Raw genomic sequence first — 23,950 nt, 5'->3', positions numbered from 1 at the left:
GCTCTACCTGGAAATGCCAGAGGCTTTTTACATGCAAAGCATGTGTTCTACCACTAAGCTATGGGCCTTCTGTTTTCCACTAGCACAAGAACCAGGGCCGTCTTACCCATAGATGCTAGGGGTGCAGGGCACCCGGGCACCAGGCTCTCAGGGGCACCAGGCTGAGAGTCCGGGGCCCGAGAGTTGAGTCTGGGGAAGAGCCCGCCCGTCAGTCAGAGCACTGCAGCTGGCTCTTCTGCTGTGGGCAGCTCTGCACCGTGAGTTTGGGGGCGACCAAGCCAGCGAGACACTGAGGCGGCTGCCCGGCTCCGCCCTCCTGCACGCCTGGGCCTGGGCAACCAGGGGAGGTGCACCAGGTGGATCTTTGCACCCTGGCGCCACATATGCTTAAGAACACTAAAAAGTTCGCAGAATTTGCTTCCTCTTGGCTTCTGTAAAAAGTATAATGCAGTACCAAAGGGGCAGCTATGCTGTCAAGAATAGACCTGTGACAAAGAAGTGCCTGTCTTGATAGGTTTCCTTTTAGGTAAATTCTGAATGTTCCCAGGGCACTGAAGTATGTGCATTTTCCTATTTTGAAAACTGGTTGTGATATTGTTGTAGTGGGGGAAATCTGGAACTCTCTCAGGTGCTGCATAGCAATTGCCCACAGCAAAGCTAAATGGAAAAAAAAAGTAACTTACTGAAATGCTATGCTTTCATTTTGGTAGTCCAAAAAGTACTTCCTCATGGCATAGGCAATTGTTGCCTTGAATAAATACATTTCGTTGTCATTCCACGGGTACTGCAAATTCAAAACAATAGTCCAATTGACTTAGGCTCAGTCACCTAGTAACTCTTTTGAAACAGATGGACTCTGCAAGGAGTAACACTCTGCCTTAGTATGATTTATGTATAGCATACTTTTGGCTAATAAATCAAACATATGATTAACTTCTTGTGCTATATAGGAAAATGTATAAATGGTAAAATTAAGAACTAGAAGCTTAAATCACATTTCTGTTCACAGTGAGAATAGTGTACAAATATCCATTATAATAGAGGGGAGAACTTGCAAAAATGCACATTGTTAGGCAAAATAGCATACAGATAGGTGAATATAAGCAGAAATGCATATAGAAATGGGTCTGAATTTTCATAAGAACTTTTTTTTAAAAGAAATCAAACTAATACAGAAGTCGGGTCAACTGAAAATAAGAATGGACAAATGAAGAACTTAAGAGGGAACCATCCATCTCTAGGGAACGTTGCCTCTGCTATCCTAAACCAATCTAGTCTGCATCACACTTGAAGTAGACTAGTATCCTACTAGTTGCTTTATCTCCATTCCTGACCTTCAGAGTTCACCCCTGTGGTTATAAAGTGCATACCTGTTTCTGGAGATGGAAACAAACATTAAATACAGAAATAAGATGGTAGAGATGTATAGACAAAATACATTTGAAGAAGAGTTATTATTAGGGTCGTGCTGGGCATGTGGAACGCAAAAGAGGAAAAGGAGACTGAGCAATGATTGTTCCCCCCACTATAGCTGATATTGTTCATTCATCACTGTTCATTTTTGAAAACATCCTCACCGCTCCCATCCTGAACTGCCTTTCTTTTAACATTTCGATAACAGAGCTTGAAATCATATTTGCACTTGGAGTGACTTTTGAACATTTTACATTACCAGGATATTGATTCTGTGGCCATTTTAAATTGGTTTTTCCCCAACCTGGGGCTCCATTGAGCAATTTCACAGAGCCTGCGGCCCTCCAGATGAGCCTCAGCCAGCATGCTTTTTCGGGCAGTGCTGGGCCTGCAGGGCATCCAAGTCACTGCATCCCTTCCTGCTGAAGGGTGCCCAGGAGGAATGCGGCAGGCCCACTGCTACCCGGGAATGACCTACCCTTCCCGCCCTCCCCTAGCTCCAAGACTGTGTTCATGTTACTTCATAAGATATCATCATAAGATCATCTTCCTATGGATTTACTCACTGCATTGCTTCCTAGTGCTGCTTTCAGGCTGATCCTCACTTTGATTGCATAATCAGAATCTGGATTAAAATGAAGTAAAACAAACAGGTCTTGACACAGAATTCCAAACTCATTTCCATAACATACACATAAGGTAAAAGTAAAGGGACCCCTGACCATTAGGTCCAGTCGTGACCGACTCTGGGGTTGCGGCAGTCATCTCGCTTTACTGGCCGAGGGAGCCGGCGTACAGCTTCTGGGTCATGTGGCCAGCAAGACTAAGCCGCTTTTGGCAAACCAGAGCAGCGCACGGAAACGCCGTTTGCCTTCCCGCCGGAGCAGTACCTATTTATCTACTTGCACTTTGATGTGCTTTCGAACTGCTAGCTAATGCAAAAAAAAAAAGCACTGTTGGTGTTTTGATAGCTTGTGTACAACCACAACATTTATCATTATTATATGGAGATGGTTGTGTGTTTGGTTCTAGTCATAGATGCCCAATGTACATCTTGCCGCTAGTTTATGCTGCATCCATCAGCAGAGAGTACATGCTGGGGTACAAAGATATTGTAGAGTTTTATCAATGCTAAACACTTTTGTGTGACCTGACCTACAAATTCTCATTACTTCTGAGCCCATCTCTGCCTTGATTTTTGAGAGTGGTTCCATTAATGCTTCACTTCAATCTCCAATCACTGATTTCCTCTGAAATGGACCCCTATGGTGCTGAAGTTTGGTTGGCCTGTACCAGGAGTGCCCTGTGGAACTCCTTGCCCATTGACGTCCAGCAGCGGGAATCCTACCTGCCTTCTTTTAGATGCCTTTCGAAAAATGACATTCAGATGAGCGTTTGAAACATGAATATGTTTTTACCACCCAGTAATTTATGGTGTTTTCATGGATGTTTTTACTGATTTTTTTAATACTGATCTTACTGTAAAATTGTGTTGCCTTCTGCCTTGCTGTATTTTTAATGGACCCCCCTTTTTTGGGGTATACCACAATTTCCCAGCTTTTAAGGCAATGGGATCGATCTGTCTATCCTTGAAAATTGCTGGTGGAGTTGTTGCTTTTCTCAGTGCTCTCCATGGGATGATCGAACAGTGGGGAAAGGTGGTGAAGGCAAGAATCAGTTGTGCACATGCAACTCACACCACCGATGCAACAAGAACCTACATGGAGTCCAGGCTGTATCCCAGCCAATCCGTCTGCCAGCGTTCTCTTTCTCCAGCCACAACCGCAGAGGCTGAAAGTAGTGGAGCAATGGCGTTGCATTCATTGTCTTCTCTCCTGTCACGGATTCTAATGCCTCGGTCCAAGGCCGTGATCTTCCTAAGGCAAGCATGGCCCTATGGTTTATAAAGAAGTAAGCATGAAACACCATCCGCATGCATGCTGTTGTGTGACTGCCAAGCCCACAAGGTGGCACCATATAGAGAGGATGGACCGAAATGAAATTCTCAACTAAAAATGAAGCCTGTGTTTTCTCTTAACTCTATATAATGGGTAGGCAAACTAAGGCCCGGGGGCCGGATCCGGCCCAATCTCCTTCTAAATTCGGCCCGCGGATGGTCCGGGAATCAGCATGTTTTTACATGAGTAGAATGTGTCCTTTTATTTAAAATGCATCTCTGGGTTATTTGTGGGGCATAGGAATTCATTCATTCCCCCCCCAAAAAAATATAGTCCGGCCCCCCACAAGGTCTGAGGGACAATGGACCGGCCCCCAACTGAAAAAGTTTGCTGGCCCCTGCTCCATATCCTGGATTCCCCCAGCTTTGCCGGGTCCTGCCCACCTTTCAATCCAATAGTGTTACTGTGACACCTGGTGGTCAACTTCTTTTTTGGTAGTGTCACAAAATATTATCCAAGCCAAGTGAGACTTGAAGTGACCACCTATCAGCTGATAGGCAGTCCACCAGATGGGCCGCATGACTGAGTTCCCCTGCAGAAAGCAGGCTTTACATTACGAACTATCAACTATATATGCTTCTGACTTCCAGCTATTTAACAATAGGAACAATAAAAAGTCTCTCTGCATGTCTGGCTGCTGAAATGAAGGATGCTTGTGGGGTGGGGAAGCCAAGAGTGGATCTCTGTTATTCTGGTGACAAAAACAAACTCTTGGACAAAACGTGTACTCAGGGGTAGCTTTACTTTAAAATAAAAAGTTAAAATCTAAGCATACGTCTGCCCCACTGAGCCAGTAGGCAAACATGTGGCTCCAGTTAGTGATCTCAAGAGATCTAGTATAAAAAAACCCAAAGTGTATGCCGCAAGCCTGCAAGTCTGCCCACTCCTACCATAAGGCATCTGGGCAAGAGGAGGAAATTGCAGATGAGAGAAGGTTTAATTATTCTCTTATCATCTGCTTATTTCTCTGCTGGAAGCTAAGTCCTCCCAGCTCTGCTTTGCAAAGCAGCCCAGATTTTCAAGTGGAGGCAGACTGGGGTCTAGTCCATCTCAGAGTTTCCCCTAAGGAGAAATTTAAATATAGGGCATGTTTTCTTTCCAAGTTTTATGCAGTATTTTGTTACCCCAACTTGTCACCAGCTGCTGTGGAATTAGTAATGTCACATTTGTAAAGTTCATCTGTGTGGCCTGCAGCTTTGCAAAGTGCTTCTTGAAACTGGAACTGGTAAATTGTCCTCGTGTAATATCTAGGGAGAGAGAGAGAGAGAGAGAGAGAGAGAGAGAGAGAGAGAGAAAGGGAAAGGGGGCAAATCATTTGTCAGGGCTTAAATCAGGTATACGTCAGCAACAACAACAAAAAACAATAAATCACCTGAGTTAATCTTTATTCAAGGAAACAAACCACAGCTCGGGCCTAGAGGTCTCAGCACCTGGACATTGGTGAATTACACATCCCTGTCAACACCTGGGGTTTTAAACTGGGCAATGGAGAATAATAAAGAGATGGGGATGCAAATGGAATGAGTAGAAGTCTAAAGGCAGCTGTATTATCCTTAATTTAGGAACATAGGACGCAGCTGTATACCAAGTCAGTTCATTTGTCCATCTGTCTCAGTACCATTTGCTCCGACTGGTGGCAGGTCTTCAGGGAGGTGTTTTTCCTAGCTCTGTGTGGAGCCCCCAGAAACTGAGCCTGGGACCTTCTGTATGCAGGTGCTGAAGTGAGAACAGAAATTGCTAAGAAAGAGCTCTGGTGGTTGAGTGTCAGCTGAACTGGAGACAAAACAGGCTGACCAAGAAACTGGGGGGGGGGGGGTATCAGCATGATCAGGGAGAATTCAACGTTGCAGAAGTACAAAATAAAAAAAATAGCCTTATGGTGGCACCACCTCCATAAATTGTCCAATGAGGACTGGGCATGTGTAGTAGCTACAGAATGCTGAGTGTCAGTTAGAAAACAAAAATGCTTAAAAGGGAGAGGGCAGCAGAATGTTTGCTGGAACCCTGAACAGGAGTCTACCGTATTTTTTGCTCTATAAGACGCACCAGACCATAAGACGCACCTAGTTTTTGGAGGAGGAAAACAAGAAAAATAATATTCTGAATCCCAGAAGCCAGAACAGCAAGAGGGAATCCCTCTCACTGTTCTGGCTTCTGGGATAGCTGCGCAGCCTGCATTCGCTCCATAAGACGCACACACATTTCCCCTTACTTTCTAGGAGAGGGAAAGTACGTCTTATAGAGCGAAAAATGTGATATTCAGAGGATACGCTGCCACATTTTGTTGCCAGACCCACTCTTTGTATTCTAAAAAGCAATCTATACAACAGCAGAGGCTTTTTTTTGTTGTTGTTTAATAACTAGTAAAATGTAAGAGTAAGGTAAAATAACAGGAGTAAGGGGCTCATTTGACATACCTTATGAAAGAGTAGTCATTGGCTACATGGAAGAGAGCCGCAGGGTCACAGTATTCCTCATCGTGGGGCACTGGTTCCACTACACCTACTATCTCTCGCCTGCAGAGAAGAAGAATGTCAGGAGTTTCCATCAGTATTAGAGAAGGAAGTGAGGTTGAAAGGCATGCACATCTCCAATAGATTGAAGTGTATTGAAGCAGCCCTCCTTTACAGCAGTACTTTTGCCAGTACTCTGAGGTACATTGACTGTTAAGGTGTTTTGTGGGAACTCCACCTCTCCCGTTTGCATTTGACCTAACTATGTTGCTTTTGTTTTTTTTTTTTATAATATTTTTATTAAGCAATTTTTATATTAATACAAAACATACATAAACAAACAACAAACAATAACAAAACAAAAAACAGGTACCATTTCATATCCTTATTTCTTAAACCTTTCTTCCACGACTTCCTCTTACCTCCCGTTTCTGTATTCCAAATTCTTATAATTATTCAGCGAATCTTCCCTTATTTTACTATAAATTTATGTTAAACATCCTTATTCTCTTTGTCTTAACCATTACTAATAGTAACCATTTATTTTAATCCAACATCATTCTAACTGTCATTAATTTTGTAGTATTTCTTTAAATAGTCCTTGAACTTTTTCCATTCTTCTTCCGCCGCTTCTCTTCCCTGGTTTCGGATTCTGCTCGTCATTTCTGCCAAACCCATGTAGTCCATCACCTTCATCTGCCATTCTTCCAGTGTGGGTAGATCCTGTGTCTTCCAGTACTTTGCAATGAGTATTCTGGCTGCTGTTGTAGCATACATAAAAAAGGTTGTATCTGTCTTTAACACCCCCTGGCCGACAATACCCAAGAGAAAGGCCTCTGGTTTCTTGGGGAAAGTATATTTAAATACCTTTTTCAGTTCATTATAAATCATTTCCCAGAATGCCTTAATCTTCGGGCACGTCCACCAGAGGTGAAAGAATGTACCTTCCTTTTCTTTGCATTTCCAACATTTGTTATCAGGCAAATGGTATATCTTTGCAAGCTTGACTGGGGTTATGTACCACCTATAAATCATTTTCATTATATTTTCTCTTAAGGCGTTACACGCCGTAAACTTCAACCCGGTGGTCCACAACTTTTCCCAATCAGCAAACATGATGTTATGACCAATGTCCTGAGCCCATTTAATCATACTTGATTTTACCATTTCATCTTGTGTATTCCATTTCAGCAGCAGATTATACATTTTTGACAAATTCTTAGTACTGGATTCTAACAGTTCAGTCTCTAGTTTTGATTTTTCCACCTGGAAGCCTATTTTACTGTCTAATTTAAACACTTCATTTATTTGATGATAATGTAACCAATCTCTCACCTTCCCTTTTAGTTTTTCAAAACTCTGCAATCTCAGTTTGTCCCCTTCCTTTTCCAAGATTTCCCAATATCTTGGCCATTTCGACTCCATATTTAGCTTTTTAACTGCCTTAGCTTCCATTGGTGATAGCCATCTTGGAGTCTTATTTTCCAGCAAGTCCTTATATCTAACCCAGACATTTAATAGTGCTTTCCTGACAATATGATTTTTGAAACTTTTATGCGCTTTAACCTTGTCATACCACAAATATGCATGCCACCCAAAAATATTATTAAATCCTTCCAAATCCAAAATGTCTGTGTTTTCAAGAAGCAGCCATTCTTTTAGCCAGCAGAAAGCTGCCGCTTCATAGTACAATTTAAAGTCTGGCAGGGCAAACCCCCCTCTTTCCTTTGAATCCGTTAATATCTTAAATTTTATTCTGGGCTTCTTGCCCTGCCAGACAAATTTAGATATATCTTTCTGCCACTTCTTGAAACAGTCCATTTTGTCCATTATTTGTAATGCTTGGAACAAAAACAACATTCTTGGCAATACATTCATCTTTATAACTGCAATTCGACCTAACAAGGAAAGCTTCAAATTTGACCAGATCTCCAAATCTTTTTTCACTTCTGTCCAAGTTTTTTCATAATTGTCTTTGAATAGGTTCACGTTCTTAGCTGTCATATTCACACCCAGATATTTCACTTTTTTAACCACAGTCAACCCCGTCTCATTCTGAAACCTTTCTTTTTCAATCTGTGTTAAATTTTTCTCCAATACCTTAGTCTTTGACTTGTTCAATTTAAATCCTGCCAATTGACCAAACTCTTGAATTATTTCCAAAACTCTTTTCGTGCTAGCTTCTGGCTCTTGCAATGTAAGTACTAGGTCATCTGCAAATGCTCTCAGTTTGTATTGTTTAACTCCGACCTGAATCCCTTTAACCAACTGGTCCCTCCTGATCATATTAAGTAAAACCTCCAGGACCGATATAAAAAGTAGTGGGGAGATAGGGCACCCCTGTCGTGTCCCTTTTTCAATCTTAAACTCTTCTGTTACCACATTATTTACAATTAATTTTGCTTTCTGTTCAGAATATATTGCACCTATACCATTTTCAAACCCTTGGCCTACCCCCATCCCCCGGAGGTTCTTCAACATGAAGCTCCAAGAAATATTGTCAAAGGCTTTCTCGGCGTCCACAAATATCAAGACAGCCTTAGTGTTTATGTTCACTTCCAACTTCTCCAAAATGTCAATTATATTCCTTACATTGTCCGACAAATGCCTTTTCGGGAGAAAGCCCGCCTGGTCTCCATGAATCTCCTCCATCAAAACTCTTTTCAGTCTCTTTGCTAAAACATCAGCAAAGATTTTGTAATCCACATTTAGTAAGGAGATGGGTCGGTAGTTCTTAAGTTGGGTCTTTTCAGTCTCTGTCTTTGGTATAAGTGTAATGTAGGCCTCTCTCCACGTATCGGGTGCCCTTCTCCCCTCCATGATCTCGTTGCAGACTTCCTTCAAAGGTTGTAAAAGCCCTTCCTTCAAAACTTTGTAATATTTGGAAGTCAGTCCATCCGGTCCAGGTGATTTGCCCAACGTCATGTTTTGAATGACATCTTCTATTTCCTGTGCTGATATCTCTTGGTTCAAAATTGTCTTACTTTCCTGCGAAATCTTTTTCAGCCCATTTTTCTCGAGGAATTGTTGTATATCTGTTTCTTTCTGCGGCCCTTGTGTATACAGTTGTCTAAAGTAGCTCTGAAAACAATTCCTAATTTCCACTGGGTTGCATATATTCTTTCCCTCCACTTCTAAGTTTGTTACCGTGTTGAGTTTTTGTCTCTTCTTTATTTGCCAAGCCAGTAACTTGCCACATTTATCTGCAGATTCAAAAGTCTTCTGTCTCATTTGTTTAATTTTCCATTCTATTTCTTGATTCATCAGTTCCATATATTGTATTTGGTACAATTTAATTTCTCTTAAAATCTCTTGCGATTTTGGCTTCAGTCTTAATTTCCTTTCCCCTTCTTTTATCTTTTCCAAGATTTTCTCTTTCCTCTCGTTTTGCTTTCTTTTCTTTAATGTATTTTGTTGTATCAAAAACCCTCTCATCACGGCTTTACTTGCGTCCCATACTATTCTTTTTTCTACTTTAGTCCTTAGATTGATTTCAAAATAATCTTTCAAAGTTTTTTGGGCCTTTTTACAGATCTCCTCGTCTCTAAATAAGGTGTCATTCATTCTCCATCTGAAGGAACCAGTTGTTGTTTGCTTCATCACCATCTTTACTGCGTTATGGTCGGAGAGAGTTTTTGGGCAGATTTCCACTTTCTTTATATTCGACGCCATACTGCTAGTCACCCAAATTTGGTCAATCCGAGTCCATGTCATTTTGGCTTCAGAAAAGAAGGTTCCCTCTCTCTCTAGTGGGTGTTTTGTTCTCCAAATGTCAATCAAATCCATATTGTCAGTCATTTCAAAAAAAGTTTTTGGTAGTCTTCCATCTTTTGTGACTACCAGTCTTTGTGCTTTATCCATATTTGTTGAAACTACGCCATTCATGTCTCCCATCATAATCAGTTTATAATCCATATAGTCCATTAAAGTCTCATGCAACTTCTTAAAAAATTCTGCTTTCCCTTCATTTGGTGCATATATTCCCACTATCAAGAATTTTTCTCCTTGGGATTGAATTTCAATTGCCAGATATCTTCCTTGATCATCTTTAAAAATTTGTTTCGGCTGCAAATTTTCCTTTACGTAGATCACCACTCCTCTTTTTTTTACTTTGTCTGAAGATATAAATTCTTGTCCCAATCTCTTATTTGTTAATAGTTTTCTATGTGCTCTTGTCACGTGGGTCTCTTGTAAACAAATCAAGTCCAATTGGTCTTTCTTTAAAGCATGAAATATATTTTTCCTTTTTCGGGGATTGTTTAGACCATTACAATTCCAAGTTAGAAGTTGCAAAGCCATGATGGGGTTATTTAGTTCCTCCTACAGCTCCCAATTGTTGTTCGTCCTTTGTCGGTGGTTCTGTGTCCGTATCTAGTCTTGAAGGATGTCCTTCTCCTGGATAGGTCTCTTTCTGTAGGTCTTCTTCGTGTTCTCCCAAGAACTTGTCTTTATCACTCACTGTTTTTATTCTTCTTTTCTTCCCCTTGTATTTAAAAGACAGGCCTTGGGGAAACTCCCACCTGAATAGTATGTAGTTCCTCTTCAGTAGTGTCACCAGATCCTTGTAAGGACCTCTTGCATCCAAGATACTTTTAGGGATGTCCTTAAAGATCTCAATGTGGAAATCCTCAATTCGAAGGGTTGTTTGGTAGTGCAGGTTCAATATTTTATCTCTCTCTTCTTTGGATCTTAGAGTTATCAAGCAATCTCTGGGTCTATTCTTCCTCTGCCTTATTCCCAACCTGAATGCACTCTCTATTTTGAACTCTTCTTCTTTCAAATCTTGCTTCCAGAAGTCAGAAAACTCTTTTGTTAAATAATCCACCAAGTTGTCTCCTTCCTTTTCCGGCACAAGTCTAATCCTTAGGTTTTTCTCCTTGCGTTGCATATCCTGCATAGAAAGTGTCAGTTCATACTCATCCAGTTTCCTGTACACCGGTGGAAGTTTCCCTTCGACAGCAGTAGCAATTTCCTTAGCTTCTTCAGCTATCTTTCGCGTTGTAGATGAATCTTCCAGTAGTTTCCCAATTGCTTCTGCATTGGAGTTCACTTTATTCCCGAGGTCAGTTATACTTTTAGTATTTAAATCAATTTTCCCAGAAATTTCTTCAATTTTCTTGTTTGTTTCAGCACCTTGCTTCTTTAATTCCTCTAAGGAATCACTTATTTTTCCCAAGGCCTTTGTAAACGCTTCTTCCGAAAACATTGTTTTCGCTCTTGCCTTTGTGACAGCTGCAGTTCCCGAGGCCCCTGATACAGAGGCCCTTCTTTGCATAGAAGAGTCCACTTTGTATTGTCTACCAGATCTCAAAGTTGTTTCTTGTGGATCTTCTTTCTGTTTACCATCTGCCATAACAAAGTCTTTCGTTCAAGGTCATTCCCACACTCTTAAGTTGTCAATAGAGAAAAGTTCCCAGGTTTTAAATTCCACTTGGTTGCTGAAACTGTCCAAATCCTCTAGAGGGCGTAAAGTCAGTTCCTAAACTTTAAATTGTTCCCACACTTCCAAAAAACAAAAGCCCTCCAAGTCCCTTTCTTTATAAAAGATCCAAGTCAATAGTGTCCTGCAAATAACTCACTATGTAGCCAAATACGATGTTTCAAGTTGAGAGTAAGCAAAGTCTATATATCAGTTACTTTCTAACCTTTTTGTAACGACCGTCCTTAGCCGGTTCCTTTCCTCCGGCAGTCCGACCCCCAGGTAGATAAGCAGCGGTAAACAGTTCAATCTCCTTCAAAGCAGGCAGGAAATCCCTTTAAAATCTTCTTCCCCCCCCTCTCCTGCCTTCTGGGGGGGGAGTTCTTTACTTGGTGTTGGGGTTCTTGGCTCGTAAACTCTCCTGTCAAAAGTTACAGCTTAGCTGCCTTTCGCTTTAATCTTGCTGCAGGACGGAAAGCAGACTTCCTTTTTAGTGCTTATCCGTCTCGGTGCCCAAATTCCTTAATTTTAGTGTCCAATTTTTAATGCAAGCTCAATCCTACTCACGGAAAGTTGCTCTCTTTTAATCCAAAATCTTCGGAAGAAGTCAGCGCTCTCCGCTAATGGCGACGCGGCTTCGCTTCGCAGGCTGGGTGAAAGCGACTCTCAGCACCGCTCCACGCACCCTCCGCTGATCTATAGCCTTTAAAAAGGCTATTTCACAACGTCGGGGGGGGGGGCAAAGGTGCCCGCCGAGTCTCCGGTTCACAGGCTACGCGCCTGTGACTTTTGAGGGTCCTTGCTCCGCCGTGAGCTACGGGACCCGAACCCGCGAAGCAGATCTCTCCCGGAGCTCCGGGAGAAATCCGCCATTCAGCGCTGGCGCTAACCCGGAAGTCCTAACTATGTTGCTTTTGACTGGAATTGTTTTATTTGTTTTTTAATAAATTATTCTACTTTGTATTATTGTAACCTACCCTGGAACCTTCTCTTCTAGGTCAGGTATGAAACAAACAAACAAGAATAAAGATCAGGGAGCCTTCAGGCCTGCCTGATAAACTTCCTTTACTTACTAGTTTCAAAGCACTATAAAAATTCATAAGAACAAGGGGAATTGGCTTGAATTGTCTTGCCATTTTTTTAAATGATGAAAACAGAACTTACTGGACTTCCTTGTATTTGGAGTTCCTCCCCTCCCCCCCCAATCAATGTACGATATCCATTATTTGATTTGGGAATTTGACTTATCAACAGATTTTTAATAAACTTGTACTTGCTTCATCTGCCACCATTTCTTCATCCATTGTTCTTTTGGAATTTCACCGGAAAATACCATCCACCTCCATTTCTCTAGCATGTAAGTGAAAGGCAACGTTCCAACAATAGTGAGAGCTTGCTTCAGCAGGAAATTTATATCCGTTTCTGGAAAAGAGCACAGCCAACTGACAGGATGTAGAGAGAATTTAACTCCTGAGAGCTGCCGATTCAAATTTTCATTGCAGTTCTAATCCTGCAAAGCAAAGCTGGCAAAAATCACCCCCAATCCCCTCAACGAAGCTTCCATGCTTGGAATGAAGAAGTAGCATTGCCTTGGTTGGCTTTTTGCGTCTCCATTCCTCCCAATTTCTTTTCTTTTTTGAGTACAGTGTCTTTTAGCTTCCTAGCCTGAAGGCTGGATTTGCCTTCTTAACTATCATTGTAAGGCACTCTGAGAAAAATATTTGTGGTTGAAGAGTGCAGTAAAAATACTTTAAATAAAAATAAATAGGAATACTGGCCCTTGTGGGTGTTATTGCTTATCATTTGATTAAAAAAGGCTGTAGGGGAACAATTCACGAAAGCTTAAAATCGTGCTTAAAATGTTTTAAACAGATATATATGTACCGTATATAGTTTTAATTCCATCAATGTTTAATTGCATTTAAATGATTGCCTTTTCTATGTTTTTAGCAGTTCTTGTTTTTAATCTGCAAGCCATGAAGGAAAAAGGTGGAGTATAAATAAATATATGATGATGATAATGAGGATGATACACAGGGAAATGTTTAAAAAGCAACAGAAAAGGGTGAGTGGTTAATAATTTGCCAAAGAACAAATAATTAATTTCAAAACACAAACTAAACAATATTGTTATAATACTGAAAATGTTTTGAAATCTACACTTTATTGAATTATTGCAAATTGCTCCCAATATTTTTACTTCAGTCACACTGCTTTGCCGTGAACATTTTGTACCAAAATGGCTGACATCAACATCGTCCTGACATAACCAACTCACCACTGTCTTCTTGAAAGGTGGGCTCCAGAAGGCCAAGAGATTTCAAATGTTTGGGGGTGGCTGCAGAAAGGGACATGATCTCTCCTACAGCTTCATGGAAGCCTTCGTTCGCACCGCTTCTTAGCAGATAAGAAAGGTTGGCATAGGCCATATCGTATTCAATGTGCCCCATTTCATGGTGTGCTGTCAGGAAGTCATCCATTGTCACTTTGGTGCACATCTTGATCCTGCAGACAAATGCGGTTCAGACAAAACTGCATCAATTTTTTGGGTAATGCTTGGATTGGTTGTCCAGAAGAATCAGGTGTCCTCACAATCAATTTACTCTTTCATGGGCAAGCTCAAAATTGGGCTCCTAATGGATTTTAGACCTAGAAATTGCCGTTCTTAGTGGGTGGGTGGGTGAGAAAGCTCCTACAGTGCACTCAGGGCAGATTAAAAAATACTTTCTTTGCTGACATGTAGTGATTTTACTGCTCAGTAAGCATAGATAGGTTTGAATCTGGGTTTCCCACATCCATATGCAAACCCCTTATCTCCTTATCATACCATTTCTTTATCTTTTATATAAATTGAAGGACAACTGTCATATCAGGGCTTATCAATATGTAGGGAAGCTTGCAGTCCTATAAGCACCTGTGTTTTCATTTTCCTGTGGTCTGTATGCAAATGCTCCATGGGAATAAGTAGGGGGAAAATCTTAGGGCCTTCCAGTACCTGTAGTCTCCTTTCCCCATATCCCAAGCTGTGGGGTGACAGACAACTTTCCTGCCATCACCGGGTTCCACAAGCATAGAATTGTTCCAGAAACCTTCGGTCATTTCAAAGAGTCCAACCGAGACGAAGAAACTTTCTGCAGCTTTAAATATGGTTGTTACATTCCAGTTCTGAAAAAAAAAGTCAGGATTTAGGCATTAACTATTATCAATATCTTAAAGGCTAAGCGGTATCTTTTTCTATTTTGTTACTATTCTAGTTTAAAAGCCACATTGGCTTCAGCAACCTCCTGTTTTATGCAGTTCTCTGGCTCAGCTAATCTGGTGAGTATATAACCCTTTACAATGATGATGATATGATGATGATGATGATTAATTTTTAATTATTTATACCCCGCCTATCTGGTATTTACATTAACATGGTCAGCAAATAGCCATGGCTTGCCTAGAAGTCATTACTCTTGAGTAAAACATGTCAAAGAATTGAGGAGCAGGAGGAAAAGGAAAAGGAAGAGGCATAAGAATGTATTAGAAGACATCAACCATATGAGTCTGGCTTAGCCATAAAAGCAGCAGATGCCATGCACAGCTCTAAAGGAAAGTGTGACAGTTACACAAGATGTACATGCAACAAAAAGGTTGTAATTTTGGATACTCTGTTCCATTTCCTCTCCCACCTGTTTTCTGTTTCCTCTCCTAACAGTCAACCAGCATTCTGTGGTCACTGAGCCTGATCAGGCTTCCTTGGCTAGGTTGTTGTTGTTGTTTGAGGGGAGGGCGAATTCTCTTAGCAGGAATGAGAAACCTATGGTCCTCCAGGTGTTGCTGGACTACAAATCCTATCATCCCAGACCACTGGCCAAGCAATGTACCTAATAATAATAATAATAATAATAATAATAAATATTCTGGCTGGGGATGATGGGAGTTGGAGACCAACAACATCTGAAGGGGCATAGGTTCTCCATCCCTGCTTTGAGGGTGTGTTCCCCAGATGTTTTGTATTTTTGCAAATTGTGGGGTTTCCCCAGTACTTTCCTCTTGTAACTACATAAGCATCAGCACAGAGATATACTATAAAGACTAATAAATGCTAATGGCATAGTCATAAGACCATGAATTTGCCTTTCAGAGCTGAAGTCCAGGGTGAAAATTCATGTTCCTAAACTGCAATGTATTAGTTTGAGCATAATCAGTTGACAATTTGTGCATATCCTACCTTCTCCACCATGGCGGAAGATACATCAATGTTTGGTTTATTTGGATAAGGAACCATTAAGGGGTATAAATTTGTCCAAAACCTACCCCACATGTCACCTTCAACAGAAAAGGCAGAATTACAAATAAATGAAAAAATTATAAGCTGCAAGTTGGGTCCTAGAGAGACCCATGCCTGGCTTTCAGTGCAACAGCCATGGCTACTAAATCAACATTTCCATACCAAGTAAATGAGCAGGAAGACATCCATTTGGGTCAATGCGGTCTGAGGTATAGGTCCTCTGGAGATTATGCCTTACATAGGCATGCAGCTGCTCATACAAAGGTTTTATCTGGGGGAAAAACCACAGAGAGGAGCTCTATTTAATTTTTCACATTGGGTGTTATTTCATTCATGTTTCCATTTTGGCGATCTTGAAAAATAATTCCATTTGTATCCTGCCCTTCCTCCCAACAACATGGGGGAAAGTAGGTTAGGGTGGAGCATGGCTCAGTTTCACCCAGTGATCTTCATAACTGCTGCCTTTCCTTGTGTGTGTTAATGATTTGCGTGATTCAGAGATAGCAAACTGACTAAAGTCATATTTTGAATGAACCAGGCCTCTGTACAGAAAAGCATAACAAACCCAAAACGAAACCCACCCCACGCTCCAAAATGTAATCTTACTTCTTCAAATGTACGCTCCACATCAGCAATCAGCTGGTCACTACTGTACTGATACTCTGCTGGAAGTTTTATTTCATAATCTCCTCTCCAGTAAGCTCCATAGTCAGCGTAACCTGAAAAGCAGCCAAACAATCAGTCATCATAACCAGATTAACATAAAGCACATTTTGCAGGCTCTGATCCAATACAACTCCAAATTCATGCTGGCAGTGTTAAAATATGTGGAGACCTCTTTGTGTCTGTTAAGGATGATATATTATACACAATAATCAAATAAGTCCCCATTTGAAATATCATGGCCCTGGGCAAGGATAATGAATTGTTAATTGTTGTTTGCACTGTGTTATGTCACTCTGAACACATGATATCAAGGTTTAAGTTTCCACACTTTTAAGAACAATATGGAAAAATAGGAGATCAGACCATGACTGGTTTAGAAAGCATGTCATCATATTAATTAAGATGAGGGTTGGAATAAATGACCTTCCAGATGGTTAATGGACCTGAAAACTGCTGGCATATTTTCTGTTGGGTAAATAAGAGATGATACGTTGTCATGGGAAATAAATACTATGCTAATGGATTTTAATGCCCAGCAAATATCCAAATGGGATTCCCCTCTCCCCAATAAGGAATGGGGTAACCCAACTTAGTGCCTGTGTAAAGAGGTCAGACTCAAGTTTTGAGCTTGGAAGAGGAATGAGTCAGAGAAGGGCAGAGTCACAGAACTGAACCCTTGCTTGTTCCCCTAGAAAGCTGTTGTGGGATCACTGGATTTGGGATTTGTCTGCTGAAGTGTTAAACAATGTGCCTCCATCTATGCTCAGCCTGTATATTTGCAGATGAATGACAATATTAGAAAATGCTATAAGCCTTCTTACAGGAAACTGAATGCTGATAAACGTTGCACCCTCGAAGATGATTTACTGATATATTATATTTTAAAAATTATATCCTGAACTTCTAGTGAAAAAAGAAAGCCACTCAGGGTGGCTTACTTCTAATATATAACAATATAGTTTCACAACACAATATAAAACAAATTGCCAAAAAAGAAAAGAATATATACTTGGAGAATTGGGGAGTATGTAACTATATACAAGCCTAGCAATCTATGAAAAGGAAGAATAACTGAGGTATTCAACAAACTTAAAAATTCTAGTGTGCAGCCTCATCATATGCCACTGTAAACATGGCTTCAAGTAAGAGAAATAATTTAATTTCCTGCTGGTGATCACATGTACATGGGGAGCCATTTTCGTGAAGTGCAACTTACCATTTCCTCTTGCAACCTCATTCTTCAGTTGGACATAACTTTCATATAAAGGCCTCATCTTCTTGCCAACATCAGCTCTCCAGCCTTGCCAAGCCCATAGCCTTTCTAAGTAATTGGTGCTGACAGCCATGGTTTCATCCAAACCTGTCACCATAAAAGCATACTACTGAAGCGGAAACAGTGCAGCAGATGGACAAACAGTCTGCCCTGGTATGACACAGCTTCCTATATGGAAGGACCACACATTACATGGCAGCAAAGCTGGACATGCCACCAAGTGTCCTTTCCGTAAGGAGCTGCAGCCAGCCAACCCTCAGTGATGGAGATACCTGCACGAGTAGGTCCAAAAACACATTCATCCCAATAAAAGGTTGCAGGTTTAAGAGTTCAGTGGATGTGAGAGGCAAAAAAAGAGAGAACAGAGATTTGCAGAACATTTGAACATTCCAATTTATATGTGTATGTGCAAATCTCAAAATAATTACGAAAATGGAAATAGAAATAAAATATAACTCAGCAAAGCGGATGGGACCGACCAAGTGTCCTGCGTGCCTGCCCACTCTACCATCCAGGTACATACTGTTGACAGGCAATTTCACTTAGCCCCTCATTATTATTTAATTATTACTAATATTTATTGAGTTAATACACTGCCCTATATCCGGAGGTCTCAGGGCAGTTCACAGAACAAAATCACGCCTAAATGCTGGCATTTGACTAAGTTTCCCTCAGTGTAGACCAGTCATAGGCAAACTCGGCCCTCCAGATGTTTTGGGACTACAATTACCATCATCCCTGACCACTGGTCCTGCTAGCTAGGGATCATGGGAGTTGTAGGCCAAAAACATCTGGAGGGCCGAGTTTGCCTATGCCTGGTGTAGACCCATTGAAATGAATGAACATGACCAAGTTATACCCATTCATTGTAAGAGGTCTACTCTGAGTACCACTCTGCGTCCCGCCAGCTCTTTCCCTGTGGGGCTTGCTAAGTCACTTCCTCATAGCTGCCCCCTCAGTCTATGTCCTCCCTCTAGGTCACTGGGATTCTCACCCTATGTTCTGCCCCAGCTCTCCTACTAGGTTCCACTTACATTGATACACCAGGTGCCCTTATGGAGAAATGATGCTTATCATGAAATACAGAATCCCTTTCTCATCAGTTTTACTATTGTTTCAGCAGTAAAAAGGTAAAAGGTAACGGACCCCTGGACGGATAAGTCCAGTCAAAGGCGACTATGGGGAGGAGATGTTTGTTGTTTATACCGTACCTGGTTCCAGGGGAAAACACTTAAAAGGATCATCTGGTTTGCACACAGTCCCGGTACTATAGATGGTACTCATTTTGTTTAAAACAGCACTGAGCTGCAATTTAAATAAGAAAACTATTAACAAGAGATCACAGCACCGCTTTATTTATCCAAAAGGGGGCAGTGGTGTTGGTTAAGGTTACCAGACGTCCGTGTTTCCCAGGGACAGTCCCCGGATTTTACAAATCAGTCCCCATACAAAATCCATTGAAGTTGAAAAGTGTCCCTGGATTCATTGGAAAAAAATCTGGTAACCTTAGTGTAGGTGGATCAAGGATTTGAATGAACAGATGTTGAAACACCAGCCCTGCATATAAATTCAGCAGGGCTGTAAGCTGACAATTTATTTATTTTTTACTAGGCAATTTGCTAACAAGCATGATGGGTAGCTTGAAACAAAAGAAGAACACTCTTCCACTTTCCTGCCTGGATAGAGGTGGTCCGTTCTTACAACAAATAACCAGTCAAGTGGCTTTCTAAAGGACTTTAAAAATACTAATGGAAACATAACATGCGGTGACATGAAGAGTTATAGCCCCTTGTGCTTGCACACCTCTCCATCAACTGGTTTGGCAGAACCGTTTTGCCAGCGTCACTCAGCAGCCTGTGCTTGTGGTCTTCCCACCCCATTCTTAGCTCTAGAATCACAGCTGACAGGGAAGCTTGCCTCATTGTATTACTTCAGATACAGAATTAATCCCTCTGACTCCTCACTCCTAGCTCTATGATAGACCATAACCAACAGGATTGCTTGATCCAGCCAATGGGAAGAATAGCAGGGGAACTGCTGAAAGTCACAGTCCTTTTACCAGTGTGTGTGTGTTTGTGTGTTTGTGTGTGTGTTACAAAATAGCAGTGGTAATGTTGTTTTAAAAGGAACGGGTAACAATCTATCCTTCTGACAGGAAGCAATAAATGCCTCATTGACAACAGAATCCTGCACGTTACTCTGAAATCCCACAGAGTTCAATGGGGCTTGCTTTCAGGTAAGTGTGTTTCAGATCGCAGCCTAAGGCTGTGATCCTAAGCACATCTACCTGAGTGTAAGCCTCATTAAATACTTTGATAAGGAATAGAGAATTATATATAATGTTGTATGGCATTGTGGCTTACAGGTGATAGCAAAAGAGCCCTAAGAATCAGTTTTGGTTTCTCTCAGTTTCCCATTCTTAAGCAGGGACTGCACATTAAAAAATAATAAATAAATAAAATTAAGGAAATTATGGACTGAAATAGTCATTTTGCAAACTGAAAAGTACTTGTTTGCAGTTTTCCAGCATAGTTTGTCATGAATGTGTGTAAGTTTCCATAACAGCACATAGTTTATATTACCATAGAATGAATTAACAACAACAATTATTTTGTAACCACCACATAATGAATTGCTTTCAACAGGGACGTTTAGCAACATACTTGGCCTTGTTTTTCCTGAGGCAATACAGATGATCCTTTGCTCTGTAGAGACTGAAGTTGGAGTCTGAGAGCGTAATCAGAAAAGTCATCCACATTGAAACGGCTGGCATTTTGGGAGACTTCTTCATAGAACTCTGACCATCTGGAGCCCGCTGCGTTCTGGAAAAGATCCATTTGAATTATGGATTATACATTTGCAGGAAAGTGTGGCGTGCCTGGAATGTTGGAACAGATGAAGGTCCATAGCCTCGGGGGGGGGGGGTTAGAAAACCTCTTTGCCTGCAGGAGGTCACAGGTTTAATCCCTGGGATCCCCAGGTAGGCCTGGGGGGGAAACACTTCCCCTGAAACCCTGAGGAGCATCTGCCAGTCAGCACAGACAGAACTGAGCTAACTAGACTGCCTCAAAACTTTTGTAGGCGCAAACAGTATTGAAACTGAGATTATGTATGACTGCCCCTATAGCGTCATGAGCACAAATCATCACGAATGTGCAATAAATGGAGGGGCCCTGGAGCACAAGTAAGGTCTGAATCTCTGTGTTTGTTAAAGCTGATGTGTCACTTTTTTTAAGCGATAAAAGAGTTGCTGTTAATCTACTGCAGTCTCTGGCATTCATTAAGCAGGGTCAAAAGAGTGTCCTTTCTGGGCTAAGGTGTCCTTTGTTCCTGGCGAAGTGTAAAATTATTCTCTGCCTTTCTCTTGGAACTCACTCTGCACCTTCCCCTACCCTCCAACATTTCTCCAATGAAAATTGGGACATCCTATTCCATTATTATTATTATTATACCCTGCCCATTAACTGGGTTGCCCCAGCCACTCTGGGTATGTTTCCAACACATGTAAAAACACAATAAAACATTAAACTTTTTATTAAAAAAAACTTCCCTATACAGGGCTGCCTTCAGAGGTTACTTATCTCCTTGGCTCGAGGGTCACATAACTCAATACCCTCCAACATTTCTCTGATGAAGTCAGGGATGTCCTAAGGAAAAAACAGGACATTCCAGGATAAAAAATCAGAAACTGGGACAGGCTTCTCTAAATCCAGAAGTGTCCCTGGAAAATAGGGACATTTGGAAGATCTGCCTTCCTCTCGGTCCCATCTAGAACTGCTTATTATGCCGGAATTTTTATACTATAAAATTATTGGTGTTGACAGAAAGGGAGCCAAAATATTGCAATTGAATAACAAGGAGAGAGGTCTGTACATGCTCAGGAGACTCCTTTTAGTTTTACAGGAGTGCAATGATCTTGTTGTAGAAAGCATTAAAAACCCCTAAAGGGCTAGCTGCCACTAACAAAGATAGCCCAATGATCACTGAGCATGCACAGTAGCCATGGATCACTACTTATGTTGTAGGGTTGCCATATTTTGAAGAACAAAAGAGAGAGGATACATTTGCCAACTTCTGCTTTGAACTATGGATCGCTATGACAACCACCTACCCATGAAAAAGAGGACGTGTCCTGGAAAAAGAGGACATGTGGCAACTCTATGTGTAAGTATCAAGTGTTCCAGATGTGTGTTGGATATAATTTCCAAAACCAATAAAGATGGGAAGAGAGAGAGAGATTCCAACCTCTGGGTTAGCAGCTGATGCATGAATATATTAATTTTTTTATTTATTAAATTTGTATACCGCCCTTCATCCAAAGATCACAGGGCGGTTCACAACACAAAAATACAAAATGAGAACACAAAGTGCATAATAAAAACAAGAACAAGAACAAACCAATAACCCCCTCTCCTACAGACACTTTATTCTATTTATTTATAAAATTTGTATGTGTGTATATATGATTCACTGAGCATAAAATCAGTGGCTACAAGACACAATGACTATGTTTTACCTCCACTGTTGGAGGCAATAGGTCTCTGAATACTAGTGGCTGGGAATCATAGGTGGGAAGAGCACTGATGCTACCTTCAGGTTCCCATGGGAATCTGGTTGGCCACTGTGAGAACACAGAGTCTGGGCTAGATGGTCCTTTGGCCTGACTCAGCACGCTTCTGTTAGGTTTTTATATTGAAATGGAAATTTGTGTTGCTAAACATGTAGGTCATTTCATTAGCAATCAAAACAGAGGGGGGAAATGTGCCAAACAAAAACTGCTCTATGTCAAATGCAGTCAGAAATTCCAAGGTAAAGGTAAAGGGACCCCTGACAATTAGGTCCAGTTGTGACCGACTCTGGGGTTGCGGCACTCATCTCGCTTTATTGGCCGAGGGAGCCGGCGTATCGTCATGTGGCCAGCATGACTAAGCCACTTCTGGTGAACCAGAGCAGCACACGGAAACGCTGTTTACCTTCCCGCCGGAGCGGTACCTATTTATCTACTTGCACTGGTGTGCTTTCAAACTGCTAGGTGGGCAGGAGCTGGGACCAAACAATGGGAGCTCACCCCATTGCAGGGATTCGAACCTCCAACCTTCTCATCGGCAAGCCCTAGGTTCTGTGGTTTAACCCAGCGCCACCCATGTCCCTCAGAAATTCCAAACTGGACATTAAATTGGGAGATCCAAAGCTGAAAGCAGAGGGACTGTGTTCATAAATAGCAGCACCCATCTAGTGAAATGAATGTCAGAAAACATTATTCCCAGAATAATTTATAAAAGAATGACTGGGACTTGGCTCGATTTAAGAGAGAAGGCGGCTATCGTGGTCCCTATTTATTCACTGATGGCATTTAAACCATTTTACCACATGGTCTTAAGATGGCTTCTGGTTTTAGATGGATATATAATGGAACTTGTACAGTGATAACAGGCTGAGATATAGCCAGCCACCACTGTTTGCTGAAAACAGATACTGGAAAGGAATCTTCACACTATTCTTAACAAATTTCCAAGGGTAAGAGATGTTTGACACACAACTTAGCAAGTTATTAAAAACTCATTTCTATTGGAAGCAGTGGAATGGGACTCATTTAACAGCCAATGGCTTACAAACTAACGTGAATCTTATTTTAGTGAATTTGCTCCCCCTCCCCCCAAGATTAACATTTGCAGGATTGTGTTTGACTGCTGCTGAGGTGGCAACTTAAGTTTTATCATTAGAAGGCGAGAGGCACAGACGGGGCAGGAAACTGTAGCTGAGATCCTTCTCGAAGTTTGAGTAATTACGGTAGTTTGTCTTCCAATTCTGGAAATGACACAATTCTTAAAAAAATAAAATAAAGTTCTACCTAATGATTAATAATAAACAATAATTTATTTCTGTTGCCCATCTGGTTTCAGTCTCAATTCATGCAAGCCACAAAACAGGCATATTGGCAAAATACTCAGTCACTATATAATGTTTAAACCCACCCTTTAATTATTATTATTATTATTATTATTATTATTATTATTATTATTATTATTATTATTTCTACCCCACCTTTTACTTCATGGAGCTCAAGGTGGTGTACAAGATTCTCCCCCTCTTAATTTAATCCCCACAACAACCCTGTGAGGTAGATTAGGCTGAGAGGCAGTGACTGTCCCAAGGTCACCAGTGAGCTTCCAGGATTCGAACCCCAGCCTCCCATGTCCTAGTCTGTCTCTCTTCTCTCAACTCTCTACACTACACTGGCATCCTGCCTAAATAGGCTTAGTCCTTTATTCAGTGACATCAAGAATCACAAGACAGAGAAACCAGTAGGAGAACACTTCAATCTCCCAGGACATTCTATACAAGATCTCAAAGTAGCTGTTTTACTACAAAGGAATTTCAGAAATAGACTGGAAAGAGAAGCTGCTGAATTGCAACTCATTACCAAACTTAAAACCATGGAGAGACCTGGTCTGAACAAAGACATTGGATTCTTATCTCATTATACATGACAAA

General features: G+C 41.2%; 1 protein-coding gene across 1 annotated transcript in view; it reads right to left on the bottom strand.

Annotated features, from left to right (window-relative positions):
• Positions 1-23,950, bottom strand: part of ACE2 (angiotensin converting enzyme 2) — a 28,520-nt gene that overhangs the window by 3,837 nt on the left and 733 nt on the right. The window contains exons 2-15 of the mRNA XM_053387167.1: positions 20,119-20,277; positions 18,667-18,760; positions 17,399-17,542; positions 16,123-16,235; positions 15,679-15,787; positions 15,457-15,554; positions 14,239-14,408; positions 13,522-13,748; positions 12,521-12,665; positions 5,789-5,887; positions 4,496-4,618; positions 3,135-3,307; positions 1,980-2,038; positions 684-784 (exon numbers count right to left, since the gene is read on the bottom strand). Of these exons, the coding sequence (XP_053243142.1) occupies positions 684-784; positions 1,980-2,038; positions 3,135-3,307; positions 4,496-4,618; positions 5,789-5,887; positions 12,521-12,665; positions 13,522-13,748; positions 14,239-14,408; positions 15,457-15,554; positions 15,679-15,787; positions 16,123-16,235; positions 17,399-17,542; positions 18,667-18,760; positions 20,119-20,277 (1,814 nt within the window). The remainder of the gene's footprint in view (positions 1-683; positions 785-1,979; positions 2,039-3,134; positions 3,308-4,495; positions 4,619-5,788; positions 5,888-12,520; positions 12,666-13,521; positions 13,749-14,238; positions 14,409-15,456; positions 15,555-15,678; positions 15,788-16,122; positions 16,236-17,398; positions 17,543-18,666; positions 18,761-20,118; positions 20,278-23,950) is intronic.

Source organism: Podarcis raffonei, chromosome 4 (genome assembly GCF_027172205.1).
Source record: "Podarcis raffonei isolate rPodRaf1 chromosome 4, rPodRaf1.pri, whole genome shotgun sequence".
NCBI lineage: Eukaryota > Metazoa > Chordata > Lepidosauria > Squamata > Lacertidae > Podarcis > Podarcis raffonei.
Note: the sequence above shows the minus strand (reverse complement) of the source record. Positions and strands in the feature narration are given on the sequence as shown.